Source organism: Apostichopus japonicus, chromosome 2, assembly GCF_037975245.1.
Source record: "Apostichopus japonicus isolate 1M-3 chromosome 2, ASM3797524v1, whole genome shotgun sequence".
Classification (NCBI taxonomy): domain Eukaryota; kingdom Metazoa; phylum Echinodermata; class Holothuroidea; order Aspidochirotida; family Stichopodidae; genus Apostichopus; species Apostichopus japonicus.
In genome coordinates, this window is record NC_092562.1 from 20961720 (window position 1) to 20982659 (window position 20940).

At 37.3% G+C, this 20940-nt stretch overlaps 1 protein-coding gene across 2 annotated transcripts in view; it reads left to right on the plus strand.

The window, feature by feature from the left end:
- Positions 1 to 6779: 6779 nt before the first annotated feature.
- The window catches only part of LOC139981830 (uncharacterized), a 30627-nt gene continuing 16466 nt past the window's right edge, over positions 6780 to 20940 (plus strand). Inside the window, exons 1-8 of one of the 2 annotated variants that reach the window (XM_071994317.1) lie at positions 6780 to 7298; positions 12931 to 13073; positions 15937 to 16049; positions 16597 to 16698; positions 17717 to 17809; positions 18651 to 18776; positions 19505 to 19660; positions 20022 to 20186. In XM_071994317.1, the coding sequence (XP_071850418.1) occupies positions 7132 to 7298; positions 12931 to 13073; positions 15937 to 16049; positions 16597 to 16698; positions 17717 to 17809; positions 18651 to 18776; positions 19505 to 19660; positions 20022 to 20186 (1065 nt within the window). In that variant the 5' untranslated portion in view covers positions 6780 to 7131. The remainder of the gene's footprint in view (positions 7299 to 12930; positions 13074 to 15936; positions 16050 to 16596; positions 16699 to 17716; positions 17810 to 18650; positions 18777 to 19504; positions 19661 to 20021; positions 20187 to 20940) is intronic. The other variant, XM_071994315.1, reaches the window with a different exon arrangement.

Below are 20940 nucleotides of genomic sequence, written 5' to 3' on the forward strand. Positions count from 1 at the left end.
AAATAATTTGAAATTGAAATTGAAAAACTGACATCATTTAGTCACAGATGTTACATTTTTAGTGTTTTCTTTATTTATTACAATGTCTTTTTTAGTAATGGATGTAGGTTTTGCAAATCTTGAATCTAAAATATTGAAGTTCTTACCCTGGCATTGGTTTTAGTGTCATCGCTGATAACACTTTACCTTGAAAATATGGAGTGGGAAAAAAACAAGGAGACTGAAGTAAAAGGTTTCAGATGCTCGTGACATTACGACATCACAGATTTCCAAACCGAGAGTTCCCACATATATGACTTTTAAACTAGGACTGATAAACAAAAGGCTCCCAAACGGAACAAAATACCTCTAATTAGCTGTTTGGGGGAGTTTATCTTCATAAAGAGCTCTGTCTCTGTAAAAATGATAAGCTTAAGATGATGGGTTGGGTTTGTGCCTCCATATTTCTCCTTTCTCATGAAAGATATCAAAACATTAAAACTTAAATTAATGAGTTTTTAGTAATCGGCAACTTGGACTGATAGTAGCAGCTGTTAATGGTTTTAATTAACTATTAAAATGAATCTGTGCCTATACGCTAAACCTTTAAATATATATGCGTGAGTAGGCTACAATTACTACCACTTGAATGTGAGCTGAGGTCAGATCACTATCTTCAAACTTTGATGGAAGTCACACAGCCTTCTGTTATAATGATCAATCCATTTTGTTTATTAATCGATGCCGTTAATGACTTGGCGTGGCAATGAGTACACGCTCGGCCAAAAACATGGTTACAGGTAGATTATATTCACTTAGCTGTGGCTTACTATTCCAGCAGCCGGAGTTTATGGCGAGGGAAGTGGAGGGCGGAGGGTTTTATGCACCAAAATATGCTAGAAAGTCAAATAATGGTCAATGGCACGAAAATTTCGATAAGCATTACTGTCACCCTCTAAGACTTTTTAGAATGTTTTAGCAGGCTATTTGGAAGGGCAGGGGACGGGGGACAGGGAGCATATGACCTTGAAAGCTTCGACGGTAATGCTACGGTGTCTTTTCCCGAAACCAAACCCGCTCGAGCTGTTCCTGTGACATTCCAACTCCTCGATTATGTATTTTTTATTTATTTATTTAACATTAAAGGGTATACTCGGTTAGCGTAAAGCTAATCTCCCCCGAGGCCCTAAAAAATAACTAATAGTTAAAAGAAAAAATACAATCATTTAATATAATAATACTAATAAAATAAAGAAAAAAATAAGACGAAAATGAAAATAATAATGAAATTTGACTATGGCATAAAATACAACATGGAACAATCAATGAAAGAAATTAAGAGCATAATAAATTAGTTAAAGTCCTGCATAAAACGTTGAAAAGTATTTAAAGACTTGGCATTCTTACACTCCTTTGATAATTCGTTCCATTCCTTAGCAGCAACATTTGAAAATGTTTTCTGGTGATACTGGGTATTACCACACTCTAAAAATAAATTATTTCGTGTGGTGGACCTTAGAGAGTGGTTATGTACATTTGTGTGGCGGAACATTTCCACAACATACTGTGGAGCCAGACCATTTAAAGACCTATACACCATTATCAATCTTTTACATTTGAAACGTTTTTCGAGTGAGGACCAGTTTAAAGTTTTAAAAAGGTCTTCAGATCTATCATCAAATGTTGCATTGAGAATAATTCTTGCTGCAGCTTTTTGTAAACGACTAAGTCTGAGAACATTTCTGGCATTACTATTTCCCCATACTAAACTACAGTACTCAACCATCGGTAAAATATATCCATTATAAAATAGAATACAAGTATTGGTATCAATGAATGGTTTTATGCGTCTAAGAAGAGCCAATCTACTGGAAACGAGCTTGCAAACAGAATCGACTTGTTCATTCCAAGATAATACATTGTCGATTTTTACTCCCAAAATCTTTTCACAGCATACACTTTCAATTATAGAATCTTCGACGGCGATATTTAATTTTTTATTTTGAATAGATTTCAAGCTTTGTCTTGAACCAATCAACATGCTTTTAGTTTTATTACTATTTATAACAATTTCATCTTTCTTGCACTATTTGCAAACATTAGCTATATCCTCATTAAGTTTGGTATTTAAATCATCCATAGACTTTGCCCTTCATACGAAATGTTGTATCGTCTGCATACATGTCCGCATTGCAATAATTAATACTTTGACCCATGTCATTAATAAACAAAACAAAGAGCAACGGGCCCAGAATTGACCCCTGTGGCACCCCACATGTTACTGGCAGTAAGGGGGAAAAACATCATTTACTCATGTAGATTGTTGTCTATTACATAAATCCGACTTAAACCATGCAACAGAGCTTTCGGAAAGACCATTATATAGATAACTTATTTATTAGGATAGAATGGTTTACTAGGTCAAATGCTTTTCTCAGTTCTAGAAATACAGATCCTATAAGATATCCACTATCAATAGATTTATTCCAGTCGTCGATTGTCTTTAGTAATGCAGTTTCACAAGAGTGCCCTTTTCTGAAACCTGACTGGGACGATCGTATTAGACCAAATGCATTTAAAAACTTGGATAAAGCACCATGAACGTGTTTTTCTAATATCTTAGATAATACTGGCAAGATTGAAATGGGTCGATAATTGGATACTTCTAGATTTGAATCACTCTTGTAAATGGGAACAACTTTGGCTTTCTTCCACTTCGTAGGAAAGACTGAGTTTCTGGTGCGGTGATACTGTTTGTTATTTCAATAGCATGATAACTTAAGAAGATAGGAGCTAATCCCGTCCAGACCGGTGGCTTTAGTAGCATCCATTGAAATAAGCGCTTTGTAGACAAATTCATCAGTCACCTGTGGAATTTGGAATGGCAACACCATTGCGTAATTTGGAAGAAACAAACTCTTTAACACTTGCTAAATAATCATTATCCACATTGTTGTTAATACCAATAAGATACTTAGACGATACAGACGTAAAGAATTCGTGAAATGACTTAGCGATATCGATTGGATCTGTTTCTAGGTTACCATTGTTGCTTATCGTGCTTATTTTCTGCTGACTTTTCATATTAGTATCATTGGACTGAATATTTCTAAGGATTTGCCAAATAGCTTTGGAATCGCCTTTGCCCTTAACAATAGAATCTCTGAAAATAACTTTGTTTAGCCGATCGAATTAAACTTACAACTTTGTTTCTCCAGAATCGATATGTCTCTGGATCTTTTAATTTTGACGAATTCCTCATTTTAATGGCATAACTTATCTCACCATTGAACCACTTGGGCTGATTTTTTTTATTTTGACCCTTTATTCTTTTTGGGGAGCATGCTTATTAACAATATTAATAAAAATATTTTCCCAATTTTCTAACGAACGATTTGTATCTGCTACCTGCAACACAGATTGCTAAGAACAATACCTTAGGTCTTGCTTGAACTCTTTTTTGATGATGGTTGGCATGAGACAGCGTGTTTCCAAGTGAAATATATCGGGTAATGGTCACTCAACTTAATTGTTGGAACTTCAGTATTGACAATTTGACTTTCTTTAGTCGTATAAATATGATCAATTAATGTGCACGATAAATTAGTTACTCTAGTTGGTACCTTTATTATTTGCTTCAAGTTGTACATCTCCATGTCCTGCGTCCGTCTTTTGTTACCACCACCTAGTAGATTTATGTTGAAGTCCGCGATAATAACTATATCAGAAAAAGAATTACTGAAAATTATGTATAGTATTCAGAAGAAAAAGAAAAGAAAATTTGAAGAAAACTTAAGGAAAATTTTACCAAAATTGAATTGACCGTAGTGCTAGTATAGTCTCCACTTTTTCTCAGAAGGGGATTGACTTCTTGCGGAGTGGGGTGAGCAAAGGGGCGTGTTCGCATTTATAACTATTGGTTATGGTTTGCTTCAGACGTCAAAGCCACTCCTTTAGTTACGTAACCCCCAGACTTACTAATATTTGTCAAAGTGATTCCTTTGAATATGCCAGGTTTTTAAATTATTGTTAACCTACATTTGATGTATAGATAAAGAGTAGGCCTATAGCACTGTTCGTGTTTCCTAGGTGAGGTGAGGAACATGAGTAGGCATATTTTCTTCAAGAATGTAATAGCAAAGGATCGGGATCCATGATGTAAGAAGGGGTGTGGTCCTGGAACTGTTGAAGCCACCGAAGTAATATTACTCCCCATGCATGTAGGACAGCGGTCTGTGAGTCATCCCCAGCTGGGAAACAGCAAGGCTGTGCTAATAAACTACTGTTAATGTGTGTTTCTGGTAGAAAGGGGTTGTACACGACCATAGGCGTACGAGGCGGGGGGGGGGGGCAGGGGGGCAGACTGCCCCCCCAAATTTCCAGAGGACAAGAAATTCGGGCAAAAGTCCTGAAAAATTCGGGCAGCCTAAGAGGAGAAAAAAAATATATATATGTATATATATATATATATATTTATATATTTATATATAAATATATATATATATATATATAAATATATATATATATATATATATATATATATATATATATATATATATATTTATATATATTTTATATATATATAAAATATGCAGTAGCTTGCCCGAATCTTTTTCAAATTTTTGCCCGACAATTCCATGATTTTCTTTATTTAGCATCATGATGCCCGAATATTTCCGTGTAACACCACCGTAAGTGAAGTTCATCTGGGCTACCACGCTTTTTGCATGATCAATTTTTTTCTAACTAGTCAATTGTATACCTGGACCCAGGGCGGCGGAACCTGGGGGGCACAGGGGGAACGTGCCCCCACTTTTCCTTAGGTTAAAAATATGCCTTTTTTCTACATAAAAATTGAGGTGCCTGAAGTTAGCAAGAGGCCAGGGAACCAGAATGAACACTCGGGAAGGCCCTTTTCCGGCCATCAGAGGGGTTTGTAAAACCAAAAATTTTATAGTACGCTCCGCGCCAACCGATAGTGGCGCTTCGCTCAGATAGTCGTGCATACAACTTTGCAAACCCTGACTAAGCCCGTGACTTTGAATGAATTTCTGTGGGTCAAACTCAAAGCTATTTCAAATGGAAAATTTTTTGTTAAGATATTAACAAGAAAAAGACTCTAATTCGGAAGATTCCTACATTAGCAACTAGCATGGTTTCACCTCATTTTGTCTCAATAGAAAACTTGTTCCTTGTTTCCCAATTTGCGCATTGGATATTGCAGTGCTTATGCATATTTTCCTTGGGGGGGGGGGGGGTTGATGGAGTGATGTGTATACACAAATAAGATAATACAATAAGAGTTATAAAGGGTACTAAATATAAGGCTGCATCAGTCCAATCGAATTTCTGCAAAGTGCCCTTTGATGTCGGTGCCCCCCCCCCAAATTAAAGTGCTTCCGCCGCCCTTGACCTGGACATCCCCAACATGAGTGTATATTAGAAATATTTTCTTTTTCGTGGATGGTGGGGGGGGGGGGTGCCTACAAGCCTAGAAGTACAGGTTTATCATATTCTTTGTTATATTTTATAATTTTTTGTGAGACAAATTGCAGTCTCACCCGACACAGCGACATTATCCCGCCTACGTGTCGTTGAACAATATATGTTTTTCTGGAGGTAGCTGAGTACTGTGTTAAAATAATAAATAAGGTAACTAAATAGGAGCTTAAAAAATATACTGTCCCATTTTTCCCCTTCAAAGTGATGTTACCATTTTTTCTTCTTCTAATTTACCAAATTTTTGGGGAAGTGTAAATTTCTAAAACATGAGATTATAAAATAAAGAATGTTTAGATGCAACTTGCAAGGCCTCAGAAGTGCCGTTTCCGGCAATCTGAGAGGCATTGTTTGCCAAAAATTTTCTTGTACGCTACGCGCCAACCGATGGTGGCGCTCCGCTTAGATAGTGTCATGGGAACTTTCGGGCACAAAAAGTTCTGCCCCCCCAAACTGAAATGGTCCCGTACGCTTATGTACACGACCGTCGCCGAACTCCCCACTTGCCAGGGATGTATTGCTATAGACTTTCATTTCTGGGGGCCCAAGCATATCCATGGGGGACTTCATATGTGGGGCGCCACGGGAGTGCCAAGCACTCCCATAGGGCGTGTGATCCAGGGCCACACCTTAGGGCCCTGGACGATGGGGCCAGGGCAACGCCGCATCTGGTGGGGCCAGGGGGCGCGAGCCCTCGGAAGCTCTGGGGTGTTTACAAACTCTTCAAATGGCATTGGATGCGCACTAAACAGACCACATCAGTCACCATTTGACTGTTTTTATATTTTTTTTATAATAGCCTAACTCGGATAACCTTTAACTCGGATGCCGGCTTGCGGATGGAGAGGATGGATGAATGATGGTAGGGGTTGTATGAGGCTTAAGTTGGAACTATAATTCCACTCAAGCTGTCCAACAGAAAGTAATAATAAGACATCTATGATGGGTGCGCGCGAAGGGCACCGAAAAATAGCTATTTTTTTTATGACAGTTTAGTAATTTTTTACTTAATTTACATTGTAGCTAGATGTTATGCATTATATTAAAATTCCCTCCTGCTTACTCTCGTCTCTTTGCAAAATTGGGGGGGGGGGGGCTGTGACAATTTGGGGGCGCATATTCCCCTGCCCTCACCGTAGCTATGTGCCCCGCTCGCCCTTCCCCTAGATCCGCGCCCTTGCCCCGAGTTCTCCCGTGGTTCTACCGTGGTGCGTGGTGCGATTTCAGTAACATAGGAAATCGAAATTTTGCTGTTCCGTTTGTGGTCACCTTCATTTGTAGATAAAACACACTACGCTAACACACTATTATTGGGTTTAGCCTCAGAATGAACCTAACATGCTATAAATATATTTAATCATGATAGCCTAACGGTATGTTCACTACTGTTTAACTCCAAGTGTTGTTACTGTGTGTTGTTATCAAAGTCAGCTGATTGAAAGCATACAGGCCTAGCCTACGTGCAGCATTGTGATTCACATTCACATAGGCTAGTCAAACATCAATCAAGACAACGTTACCACCGCTCACGAAATTTAAGTAAATATCATCGGTGACAGTTGAAGATTTTTGATATTGGAATGTCCTCAAATATTCTTTGGTAACCTGGATCCCGAAAAGGTCTCCTTTCAAATTCCAAGAGGTGGGAAGAAGATGAAGAAAAGGAAGGAACTTGATGCCTTACTAATGAACGGCAAAAAGTCACGTCCAAAACGCAGTAAAGATGGACATGAGTTACTGCAAAATCTGGATTCTGAGTCGAACTCTTCAGAATTCGATGAATTCATTATGCAACCAAGAAAGCAAACAGTTGTCAGGAGGTAATGTTAGAAAGAAAGTCGTACTATGGGCATTGGGCAAGCTAATATTATTATATGTGTGAACTATGAATGTCTAGTTCAGCCGAGCCTAAGTTAGGCCTTACAGTAGCTAGGCCTAACCTATGTTGACTCACATTAGACCCCTGGCTTAGGCTTAGGTTTTAGTGATAGACCTAAGCCTGCAGTTCCTGCTTGATGTCAATTCCAAACAAAAATAATTAAGCACTAATCCTAACGGCTTAAATTAAGGTAATAAGGAGGCCCAGCCAAAGTTAGTCCTTGTTGTTAGGCTATACACACTTGAATGTAAGTTGTCACCACTCACAGTCACAATCAATAGGGGTAGGCTAATATGTTATCTCAGTTGTTAGGTTAGCTATATTATTTTAGCTATGTTACTTCATCACAGTTTGATCAGAATCCACCTGAATGAGATTTGAAAAAGTCATGTGACTGAACTCACTAACATTTAGCAAGTAGAAATGTAGTAACGAATTGGCTACCAAACTTTGCATGCACTAAAGTTTATTGTATAATTTCTGCAAATGGGAAGAAATAAGTTAACACCAGAGTATGGAATATACATAAAGTTAGTGTTTATTCAAACTTCAGTGATCAAAGACTTCTCCCTCCTCCTCCTACCACATATAAACTTTGTTAGTTGTTTCTAAAATATTGCTTATATGGATTGGTCAAGCATGGATAGAAGGGCTTGCTTAAGTGCACCTGGCCACTTTTGTTTCCCTGCTGATGCAATACTATATAACTAAAACCTAATATAACTTGGCTCAACTTCATACTAGGTATTTGGATGCATTTTAGTGAAAAGAAAAGCCTTATTGTTATCTTTGGCTGTAAAAGGTCATTTGACATAAACAGAGGTGAAAGTCTGAAACCTTGAATAACTTGATAACTTCAAAAGCAAATGCTAGGTTTAATTCCAATTGTTAATTGTTGATCCATATTAGGAAGTAAAAGTACTCTTTTGTTTTGTGAAGAGATCAAAGGTCATTTGAGGTCACAGAGGTCATAATGTTAAGACCTTTCAATTGTAAATTAAAAATTATAGCTTGAACTCCATACAGTACTTGACATTAATATGTGATAAAAAAAAAATGTAAATATTTTGTAAAGGCAAGTGTCATTTGATTTCATCAGAGATCATAGTCTGAAAATATCAAAATCAAAGCTTGAATGAACTCCATACTTGATGTCTGGATCCAACAATCTTATCGTTTTGTAGAGGAGTAGAGGTCATGTCAGTCCTCCAGAGGTTCAAGTGATTTCATTTATTTCTAAGAAGGTATTTCTAGAGCTTTGTGTTCCAAATGCAAAGCGGCTTAATAGTTGTTTTCTGTCTCAAATATAGCTGGGATTTTGGGACTAACACAGTCCTGTGTTAGTTTGATATGATAGTTTGATAACAGATACAGCTAACTAAGAGGAAACCAATAACAACTGGGATGAATGGACACATGATCAGTTGTTGCCGTCCGTAACGGATGAATTTTTAGGGCATCACGGCAAGGGGTACGAGAGCACAGATGGCAATTTGTTGTTGGTTAGTTCGAGTCCTGTTCAGCACGTAGCTTACTCATTCCATGCACAAGATATTTATTCCCAGGAGAAATGTTGAGACTTTCTACGAACTTTTCTGAGTGTAATCCTTGCAGATATACAGTACTCTATACATTATGGTGTGCGATTTCTTTCTTTCAAGGCCGTGTGAGTGGGCTGCCTTTTTGTCCAAAACTGTGACTTGATAGTTCCTGGAGAATATCTTGAGTTTGCCTAGAAGTTGGTCTGTTCATGAATGCATTTTTGATGAAAACATTTGTCAGTCGTGTAAAAATGAGGGGGGAAAAAATTCAAAAGTTCAGGATGTTCATGGCAACATAATTTGCAAACCCCACCTCGCTGAAAGAAGATAAATACAGGTCAACGAATGAAGAAAACATCTTCAAGAGCAAGTTTGCTCATTCTTGTTATGTTTTTATATACTTGTTATTTGATGCTTTGTTTGTGCACTTTGTATAGATGAAGAGCAAAACAAACGAATCGTTCAGCTTTCTTTGATTCATGTACAACATTTCTAATGGCATGTATTGAAGTTTACATCATGATGATGGTGAGGGTTTCATTTTGCCTTAATCCTTAACCATAGAACAGATGCCAAAAGCACACTTAACACAGTCAAAGGAACCCTCCATGGTAAATTAGTTGAGTGATCAAATCTAAGAGGCTGAGCATTCCGTGGTGGAAAATGTGTATCGAAAGGCCTGTCACTGTAATATTCAGTCTGTTCCAATGTACGGTAATGAATTGTGAAGGAACATACACCATTTGTAAAGGACCTATAAGTGGAGTTGATATAGCATCGAATGTTAGTTCATTCTGGGTTTCTCACCACCCAATCCCCACCTTCCGGAAAGGAGGGGATGGGGGGGGGGTGGGAGGAAAGATTGAGAATTCAGTTTAAGGATCCTTCATTAATTTTACCGTACAGTTCTTAATGTTTTTATTTTGATTATTTCAAACTCTGGTCTAACTTGTTCACATAAACTTTGTGAATGCAAAGGGCGACCAGCTTCTATATTTTCCCTCGTTGAGGTAATAAAGCTGATCCCAGACTCTTTCCATGTGATCCCTAAACATGCACACAGTTACTATCTTGATTGCCCTTTGGCAGGGGGTGGGGTGGGGGGAGTTAGGATCCTCTCTATATGGAGATTATAATTACCTTTCTGTTGCTGAGTACTAGAGTGTTCACACTATCTTGATAGACTATACAGTATCAGACCCCCCCCCCGCCCCCATGCATTCCCAAATGTGAAAGAGAATCCTTGTGAATGTTTTAAATTTTTTGGTTTTCTTATGTTGGGTTTATAGCATAGAATCTACTACTGTTCTTTGAGATATGGATTTTTCAATTTGTAAAATATGACCGTTTTCACTTTAATATAATGTATATTAGTAATATTATTAAGTAACAGAGTACTACTTCGTGATTACTCGAGTATCGACGGTTGGTCTGGAATTCCAATCAGCGTAATCACTTTCCAGCTTGTTTACTGCCTGTTTACTGCACGTGTCCAATGTTGCAAAGTGTTCAGACTAACCCTTTCTCTAATTGATAAGATAAACTGGAGTTATCTTTTATTAGATGTCTGGAGGAAGTCATGGTAGATAAATGATGATGATTTACAGGAAGGGAAAGCCTTGTATATGTGTGTATGCCAGATTTTACTGAAATTATATACTGTATTGAACCTACAGCATATATTCTGACTATTCCTATCTACAGTACATTCATGAATAAAGATTCAGTTTGAGGTTTTCAAGTCCAGGTGACATTTTTGAAGTTGCAGCTAAGTTTTTTTTTTAGGGGATTGGGGGGGGGGGGAGGGCAGAAGTTAATGCACAGACAGCAATGACTTTTGAAGGATTGATTTTAACTCATACATCTGAAGCATTACAAATTTAATCAAGTGCTCTTGTCATAATGTTAAATTAGAAATTTTCCCAGCCAAGGCATGAAAGAATGCTTCATGAATCTAAGATTCACAAAAAAAAAAAAAAAAAATGGTATGTTTGTCACTGTCTGTCATGTCACAGACAGTGGTGGAAAAATTTGATGGCAAAGATGTTAAAGGAAATTAGGGGACTACTGTATATCTAATGTAGTAATGTCTATAGGACCTAACATATTGCTTGATATATTCATGCTAAAATGATAATGAAAGTTTAAAGACCTTTTCCAGATTTGTTTGACAGTTTTGGAATTTAATTTACAAAATTAAAATAAATAGGCCTATACTAGTATTGATAATATTATGACATTGATGTGGATTGTGCTGATAAAATTATGACATTGAGGTGGATTATTCTCAACCCCTTTTCTGAGCAAGGCAGTTTTCATGGAATTGTTTTCTCCCTACAGTATACAATCAAGTGATGCTTTAGAAGTTTAGATGTTAATACACTTTCTTGTTTATTCAACCAGCTTCTCTATCATAATGCACTTACTGTATGGATGGCACTTTACATATAAAAGCCATATAGCATGAAGTGGACACTGGACAGCTGTATTACTGTATGCTGAAATCTGTGTAATGGGATAAATATTATGGAGTCCTGATGTGAAATGGACTGTACTATATATGTTATGCACAGTAGAGCCTGCAAACAATTTTACCAGTTCTTCATCTGTGCATTGTACAGTGCAGTATAAATCCAGAATGCGATGAATAAAATTTAAGGAAAGTCAATGGGATCAGATGGATTCTTGTTAATCAACAAGTATGAGTTAAAACGTAGCAATTTATCTGGTAAATCAATTATTTGGAGGAATTTTCTAATTTTAAAATCAATCCCTGTCAAAAACAAGTGTACAGTATATAAGTATTATTGTGTAGGTCCTAATTGTGAAGAGAAAATTTTAGAAGTTTCATTCAAATGATGAAATATGACTTCATGCTCCATGTATTGAGAAATGCCCAACAGTGTAAATGTATAAGTTCTCATTCTACCCATGGATGATGTCAAAGTCATTGCTCTTGTGTGTGTGTGTCCTCATGGAAGTTTGTATGTCCTCACAGTAAAAGAAGTGACTTATAATATAAAAAAAGGAAACATGTGTATGCAAAGCAACCAACACATGTTGAACACCTCTGGTATAAATAATTACTTATGTATCATTAATAATTAGCAATAGGTCAGATGTGGAACAATTCGATAAAGAGTGTGTCTTTGAAGGCTGATTTACAAATTATTACGTGTCATCACGAAAAAAGGGTTTTTACTACATATGTCGTTACAAATATGGCGTTTGTTCTGAGGATACCAGGACGACGTTGCTTTCTGTTTTTGCTTTTACTAATTTGTACCGTGCTTGATGATGTGTAAACTATATATCACACACTGTTAGATTGATGGACTGTTGCATTGAGGCCTTCAGTACGGTGTAGGATGGTCTTCCTCAAATTCTCAGTCTTAAGAATTACCTTAGGATTAGGAGATGGGGAACAGTTCTAAAAATTTCCCTGACCGATATTGGTAGGGGCATGAACCTTCTCTTGAAAGGCCGGAGGCAAAGAGAGGATTTTATCAAGGAGGGGGTTATGGCAGTTGGGTCATTGAAGCTGACTGCCATGTTGAGGGTTTCCTCCCCAAGCAAGGTTTAGATGTCAAATGGTGAATTCCGAGGCATCCTTAGACTATGGATTAGGTCTATAATTAGCTCTTGTATGCAGAGTTGTGCTAATAAATAAAATAATCTTGATTCTTTTTGTGAGGTTGAATATGGTGTTGTACTGATGTTCACCAAAAGTAGTGAGTCTTATTCTTCCCCTGCTGAAGATAAATAGGCCCAAAAAGACTGAACCATATCCCCCACGACTGATGCTGGGAGGTAGGGAGGGGGTGACAAACTCCCTGCCCGCCACGCCCGCCCCCCGCACCCCCCCCCCCCCCCGCACCCCACCTTTGCACAACACCATTGGGCTGATTAAATACATGTGTAAATGAGGAACATTTTCTACAATGTGCTTTTCATGTCCTCTCTCAGCATACAGTATATACTGTACAAGTATGTGTTGTTATAATCATCTCTTCTCTTCTTCTTCTTCTATAGGAAGGGCGCCCTCTGTTCCTTATGTATCCGCTTGTTTCTATTCGTTCTAATCGCTGGCTGTATTTCTCTCACCTTCGGCGTCATCTTGATGCATCTTGAACTCAAACATGACCTCGATGTTTTGAGGAAAAGATTAGAGACAGGTGAGTCACAGAGTTTTTATCAATAAGGCCGCCATGGGCAGTCACTCGTTTCCTAGAGTGGCGCTATATAAATCTACATTATTATCATCATTATTGCATTTGAAGCAATGAGGCTTAGCAATCGGGAGGTTCGGGGTTCGATTCCCGGCCGGGTCATAGTAAGGTGGGTTTTTCATCCAAGAGCAATCTACGGTTTTCCCATCTGAAATGACTTTCTAAATTGAAAAGATTCCAAATTTGAGTTAAAATGTTGAATTGGAAGCCACCCGACGTGTAAGTTGTAATCCATAAGCCCTTGCGGGTTTCTCCCACATTTGTGGTCGCATAAGCGTCGTAAAAATAACTGCCGATTATTATTATTATTATTATTATATTATTATTTGTATTTGTATTATTATTGTTATTATTATTATTATTATTATCAGAAGGAATTAAGAATGTAGGTTAATGAAATTACAGCAGCAGCTTGGAGTTAGATTTACAGACAAAAGTTAGGTAATGAGTTGACTTGATTGGATATGATAATTATTTCAGAGACTATTAAAATTATGATTGCCGGTTTAAGATGGTGAAAATGATGTTTCAGGGGGTAAAAAGTTAGTATGTTTGTAATGATTTTATTAATTCTAAGGATATCTCCTCTTTTTTACCGTAGTTAGCAATTTTATGGTAGAAAATGAACAGTTAGATGAATGAAGAAAAGCTGCTTTATTTGTGATGGAATAGATTATTAAAGAACAGGAACACTTTCAAAGACACACACAAAACTTAAGATCCTCTGTGTCAGATAAATTTTAATAAAATAACCTGTTAGGTTGACATGCTGCATCTCAGTTAGCAAGCAATCAATCATTTTCTACCAAATTTCACAACCTGAAAAAATCATAGTCGTCCGAGAGCCAGGGCGAGCCCCATGTACAATTCTGTCACCCTGTCCCCATTTTAAATGCCTCATTTTTCTCCAAATAGTAGATATATATATGAAAACTGAAATACACAATTCTTTATCCTATGATCGTTTGCAAGGCCCACTCCATATTTCTCTGGGCCGCATAGTTGACCCTGGGGTCATATCCCTCTCCATCTTCTCGTCAGTCCTGATTAGTGATGCTTTTAATTAATGTATGTAACATCAAAACAGTGGCGGTATCGGTTTGGCAAAACTGCAGATTGCATACATTATGCACCGGCCAAAAGGAACATTTGTTGAAGATATCGTGTGTGGTGACAGATACACAAAGTATCTTTCTGTCTTTGATGTTTTCATAAAAGCATCAGGTTATTTCAGGTCCAAGAGAATAAGACCCATTACTGTGTAACAAAAAATACATAAGATGATCGTATGAAATTACATTAGTCTGACAATCACATAAAAGTATTACACTGTTGGGGAAGTACAGTACTTCAGGTTCTTAGCATAAAAGCAATGTTTAGCGTTTAATCGTTAAAAACTTACAAAGCACTGTTGCACCCAAACCTCCCATGCTATTTGTTCACTTTTAAGTCAATCCTATGCGTGCATCATAAACAGTTAGTGGGACAGTGTTAATTCCAAACAGACCACTACTGTATGTGCAGATAATTAGTACATGGTAACTGTTCAATCCAATAATTATTTTATCCAATAAGTATTTTTTATTTAATCCTTATTATATTTATCCTTAATATTTCCTTAATCCTTGATATTTATTTAATTTTTTATTTAATCCAATAAGTATTTTAAGAGTATGGACAGGTGTCCATATCTCGCCTCCCATCGTGGCTTCATCAATCAATCCGTCAGATGGCAAACAAAACTGACTTAGATTTCTGTTCCCTAGGTCAAACAAAGTGCTTGATTTTTTCTTTGTTCAAATCCTCATCCAAAAAGTTTAGATTTTTTTCATGAACTCCGATCTCTTGATACGTTGTGGTCAGGGTTTAGGTTTGAAAAATCTGTTTATATACCTTCATGAATATTCATTCATATGCAAATTTTGTTGACACACGCAGGTTGTAATCCAGGCAGTGATAATATAGTCACACACTATGAATGTAAAAAAAGACAAATTAGTGGCATATATGCATAAGAAAAAAATATATAGGGCTGATAAAATCAGTCAGTTATCACTATAATTTTGTTTATTTTTTTCTGTGAACCCAGCGAGGTTTGGTGGATTTAATTTCCGTCTGAAATTCCTTCATTTTACAGTTTTGATTCCTTGCATGCCAAAGGCAACAGGAATCTACTGTATGTGATGTTGATTGCATGTGTTTACAGTATGTACCTCCATGGTTTATGTATATGGTGGGTGTGTATACATGTATGTGAAGCCTTGGATTCTAAAACATGATACCTAAAAAAAAAAAAATTCAAGATGGTTTAATTACATACTTGGTATGTGGACCCCTATTGTTTTAAAATGTCATCTGAGGTCACCATAGGTCAAAGTCTGAAGACCTACCATATACATGATAACTCCAACAGTATAGATGGGATGAACTTCAAATAATAGTACTTACTGTATGTAGATCAACCTCTAGGTGAGTACAAGATCTCTGTTGTTTCGTATTGAGTTCTAGGATATCTCTCAGGTTAACGGTGGTAAACCCGAAAAACCCTGTAAACACCACAAAAGTAAATGGGTGGAAGAACTTTTCTTGATGTGTAGGTTCTACATGAATGTAAGAACCTTGCAGGGTCACCTGTTAAATAACAGCGGCCCTCCACTAACTGTGAATCTTTTACAGTATAATACGCACTTATTTTATAATGATTTCTTCTCATAAAATCTGACAAAGGAATCTCCAAATTCTGTCAGCTGTCTGGTTGTCCATGTTGTTTGCATCGATGTCATTTTTCGCCTTTCTCTTTTCTTCTTAGTTGAAACAAGATCTCAGCCCACAGACCCTCTGAACAATTCAATCACAGATCTTCAGAGCAAAGTAGGACATATGCCTGCGTTATTAACCAAAGTAGGAAATTTAAATACATCAGTGAGTATATACTTAATGTGAGAACTATGTTAAGTGAGCACACGTATGATCATCAAAGCAAACCTTATGAACTCTATCAGGAGCATTTTGTGGTGTGGGGGTATGGGGGGAGTGTATACCCTTTTTTCAATCCCCCTCCAAAATATTAAAAGTAGTTATTAGCACAACTCATGCGTGTTGACCTAATTATATACCTATACATAAAATATACGGTAGCCTAGATATGCCACAGAACATTTCATGCCTAAAGGTAACAAGTAACGTGTGATGAGATTGCTGAATGGACCATGAATTCAGCCCTGCTTGTCAGACACCTGTTGCACCTCCATCTTCTAACATACAACACTTTTGTCTTTACACACATTATTAAAGAACATCCAAATCTGAAAAGGTTCTTTGTTTTTTCTTCTTTAAATGCCACTTGCTTTTAAATTTTCCGCTTTGCAAGGTTATCAGAATATTAATTAATTATGTATGGGTTTGTCAGTGAATTTTCAAGTACTTTCTCCAGATGTTAATTAATAATTTTATCTTTGTTTCCATTCAGATAATTAATTTACAAGAAGTAATTAATAAGCTGCAAAAAACGGTGAAGGATCTGCAAGATTCATCCACATCACACACAGAAGATAATAGTAAAATTGGAGAGGTATGATATTTCTTACAAGTTTAGAGAGTGCAGGTTGGAACAGTCAATAGTGAAACTGTACAGTAGGCAATGCAAGATGTATAGCCTAGGTTTATATAAACCTGGTTTTGGTTTTAGCCTACTGTACTAAACTGTACAGTAGGCAATGCAAGATGAATAGCCTAGGTATATATACACCTGATTTTTGGTTTTAGCCTACTGAGCTAATTATGAATCTGTTTTAGAAACTTTGGAAGCTTACATGGAACAAATTAACTGATCACAATTACTCAGTAGGTAATAATTCTTTCATCGTAAAAAAATAGGTTTAAGCCTTTCTTGAATTTGGGTATAAAAATGGAAATACTCTATATTCTTAGGGCAGGTTTACTCATTAATACTTTCATACCACTTCTCACAACACTAAATCCTGATTGTTGAAAAGTGGTTGAAAAGGGTTTACTGAAAACATACTTCAATTTCTTTGTGCATGTTTTTAAATTTAAAGTGTCTCCTTTGATAGCTTTGAATACCAAATAGTTATTTGTTAATTCAACGGAACAGAACTTACATAGAGTGTATCTTTGAGATAATTCTTTGTGCACACATGATGTATCAAGTTGTTCAAAGTTTGAAATGCTAACTCTGTTAATGCTTAATAGCTGTGCAAACACAGTAGCTTTCAGAGGCACTGTCCTCACTTGCTCATAACCACCATTAATGGAAATGAGATATGTGTGTCCACCACACCACTAAAACTGCCATGTAGCTTCAACCCTGCATTGGAGAGGTACTCCCACTTTTAAAGCTTCCTTTCAAAGTTTTTGAACATCATATGGCTATTGTTATTGAGTTCTTGTTTCCTTATTTAAGCAACCGTCTGAACTGAGGCAGGTGGTCATGGTTACGGAATACGGAACATTCCATGTTGCTAGCCCTGACGGGTAACCTGCTGTTCAGTTCTAAACACGAGAGGGTGGAATGTGAAATCAATTTCTCCAAATGTTGTAACCCTCCTGACATATCATCATCTTTGCAGAATATTAACCAAGTAAACCTGGCATTACAGGCTGCAAAAGCAGATCTTACAGACAAAGTGGGTGCGAATGAAGAATCCATTACTACTTTAAAGGTAAGCAATGCCTTGCTTGCTTGTATGCAGTTAGTGCATGTGTATATGTGTAAGGGTACGCAATAGCTATAGATGATAAACCAATCCCATAGAGTAATCCTCTTCAGGAACTTGTGTGTCCAAGTGCAAAGAATCAAACATCTTTGGGTTGAGGTTTACCAAATTATGCTTATATCATCCAATATGGAATATATGATATTTATATTTTTATATATATATATATATATATATTTATACATACATATGCTCTCTTGAAATTTCAAGGGAAATCTTAATTGGTTGTCCGGTAATCACAGAGGACCAAATTTCTGTTCGGACAACCCAAATCAGCTTTGGGGGTTGTTCGACAGACGACTTGTCGTTTTCATGATTGCATTGTAACTAAGTAACCCAAAGTAGGTTAAAATGATGATTGGTATCACCCCCAAAGCTGACCTGTGTACATGTATGTATTCTTCATGTCTATTTTTGCAACATTTTTCTGGACAACCAAATTTGCTGTTCAGACAACCAATAAGTAAGGCCAGGTTGTCCTAGGGACAATCAGAAAAATCCTTTAAAATCTTTCCTTGCATTTATAATGTTTGATGTCATTGGTGTCCTTTGCAAGCTAGCACGGTGGGTGTGTATTCTTAAAATGAACTCTGACACCATTTTTATCATTCATTACCTATATTGATGAGATGATCTTGCTGTGAAGGACGAAGAAGAAAAAGCTGATTGGGTATCCATGTGGAAGCAATCAGAGAATAAAATATGGAAAATAAAGTAATGAGCTTTATACGTTATGATGCATCTTGTATTTTTGCATAGTATTTTTTCCCCTTTTTGTCTCCTACAGACTGATGTGGCCTCCTTAACCGAGAGAGTAACACAGCTGTCACAGAGTTCCTCTTCCACAACCGATAAGCCAGACGGTTCTAATACAGGTGTCACTACACCAGATAATATTCTGGTCTTACAACAGGTGAGTTAAGTCATCAAAATTCATTTTCCGTCTTGATCGATAGGATTCTTTTTATCCCTTCCTTTTAATCAGCAGTTTAATCAATAGATATGCTGTCGACTGTAGGTGACAGAAAACTCGAAAAGAGTCGTTTAATATTTTTTTTCCGATTCGCTACCTGTAGTAGTGATTTATCTTTTCGAACAAAATGTTTTGCGATTAATTTTTCATGTAAATGTTTTTTATCGCCATTGAACAACTGTTGTTGATATTGGCGCTGTATAAATGTTTTCTGATTGATTGATTGATATTCCGTACCGGGGAATCCAGTCCATCCTTCGCTCAACCCGCCGAACATCTTTCACGAGAAAAACTTCACAATCGTCTTGTTCTAGCCGCTTCATTTCTTGGAATTTAGTGATTTGAGCCATGACTTGCTACGACTTAATGAAGTACAGCATTGTATTAAACATTGACCGTAGATCTAGAGGTCACTTTTCAACTCGAATGACTCGTGAGAGATAGCCACCGACTGTGTACAGGAGGTGGAAGGGAGAAAAGGCACGGACGACTGGAAAACGTGGCAGTGGACATGTGGAAATATTGTAGTTTGAATTCAATTGATCAGAACTTGCTGGAAACAGTCGCAGATCTTTGTCTGTCGGTTCAATCGATCTGTCGAATTCCAACGGTCGCTGGAATTTGTAATTTTTTTTTTTTTTTTTTTTTAACTTTTCTGATACGTTCAGTCTCTAGAAGCCATCAACAAAACAGTCAACAGCCTCAATGATACGATTGACCATCTCAACACCGAGGTGTTGGCACTGAGGGGGGCGAGCAGTTCCCAGGGTGATTCCACGGGCATGGAGCTATTGGACGTTTTACAGAAAAATGTGACGTATTTGGTAAGTAGATGGCTAACATGCAAAAGTGCCGGGTGTAATAAAATAATATATATTCTTGCATCAAAATTTTGACCTGTATTTTAAATTATATAAAAAAAGATTTCTTTTTGCTACTTACAAATATTTTGATGTTGCATCTTCTCTGATAAATTATTCTTTTTTTTTGTCAAAAGAGAGAAAAAAATACCTCTTTCACTGCAGACAGTCCTGTGTAGGTGTATGTGTAATAGTCAGAGAGCCTGACGTTCAATCCTAGCCGGTATCTTCTTCCGTCTGTTTCTGATCCTGCTAGGATCAAAGTGTAAAGACCCTCCTCAACTTTTATGTGAGTAATCCTTTTAATCCATCTCTCCCAATTCAGATGGCAATAGTCCAGAAGGAGATATCCGGGGATGACAACGACGTTGCAAATCCTGATGATGGATCGCCCCCGACGACGGCTGGAGGAAGTCCCCCTCTCAACGTTACAGTCTGGCAGAGCGCTATAGAGGGTAGACTTAGAAGCTTAGAGGTCACTGTTCAACAAGTATGTAGTCATCATGATGGTATGATATTATATGGGGGGGGGTTAGTTTCTGTTCTATTCTTTGCAAGGAAGTTGTAACAGTAGACTAGACATAACACTGTTATGATCTGACACACGGTAACAGTCTAGCGACTGTTAAGACACTTTGATTGAGCATGTGTCAGTACTGTGAACTTATTTAGTATCTTGAGGGTGACTTTTCTTGAGAGGCATTTTTTGAGCTTGTGAATTCATCGTCTTAAGTGTGCCATGATTGAAGCCACCATGCTACAACCATTTGGCTGCTTCCGGTGATCTGGTTGTGAACCATGTCCCGAATCGTTTTTCCCGGTTTCTACGAGCATAATGCGCTGATATTACAATCTATGCAGACTGCTCTCATTAATGCCAAGTTTAATCAATCCAAGTGGGATTATGGTGGACAGGGATGCAACCATGTATACTTCTGGGGGCTTTATTCATCTCCCCCCCTCCCTCTCCCCAACCCCTTCCACTGGCAGACAGAATATTAAGAAAAAAATCCTAGTTTACATTACATAAATAGATAGCATGTATGTGCGGTACATCTTAAACAGTCGAAATTGTTCAACACTGTTTCAAAAGTTTCAAAATATAGGACTTTTTTTTGGGCATCTAAGCACCCTTCCATTTTACCAAAATTTCTGAAAGGGGGTGGTCCACCCATCCACTCACAACCTCTCCCCTAGATAACATAACGTCTTAGCTGGACTTCAGTAACAGATGTTTGCTTTAA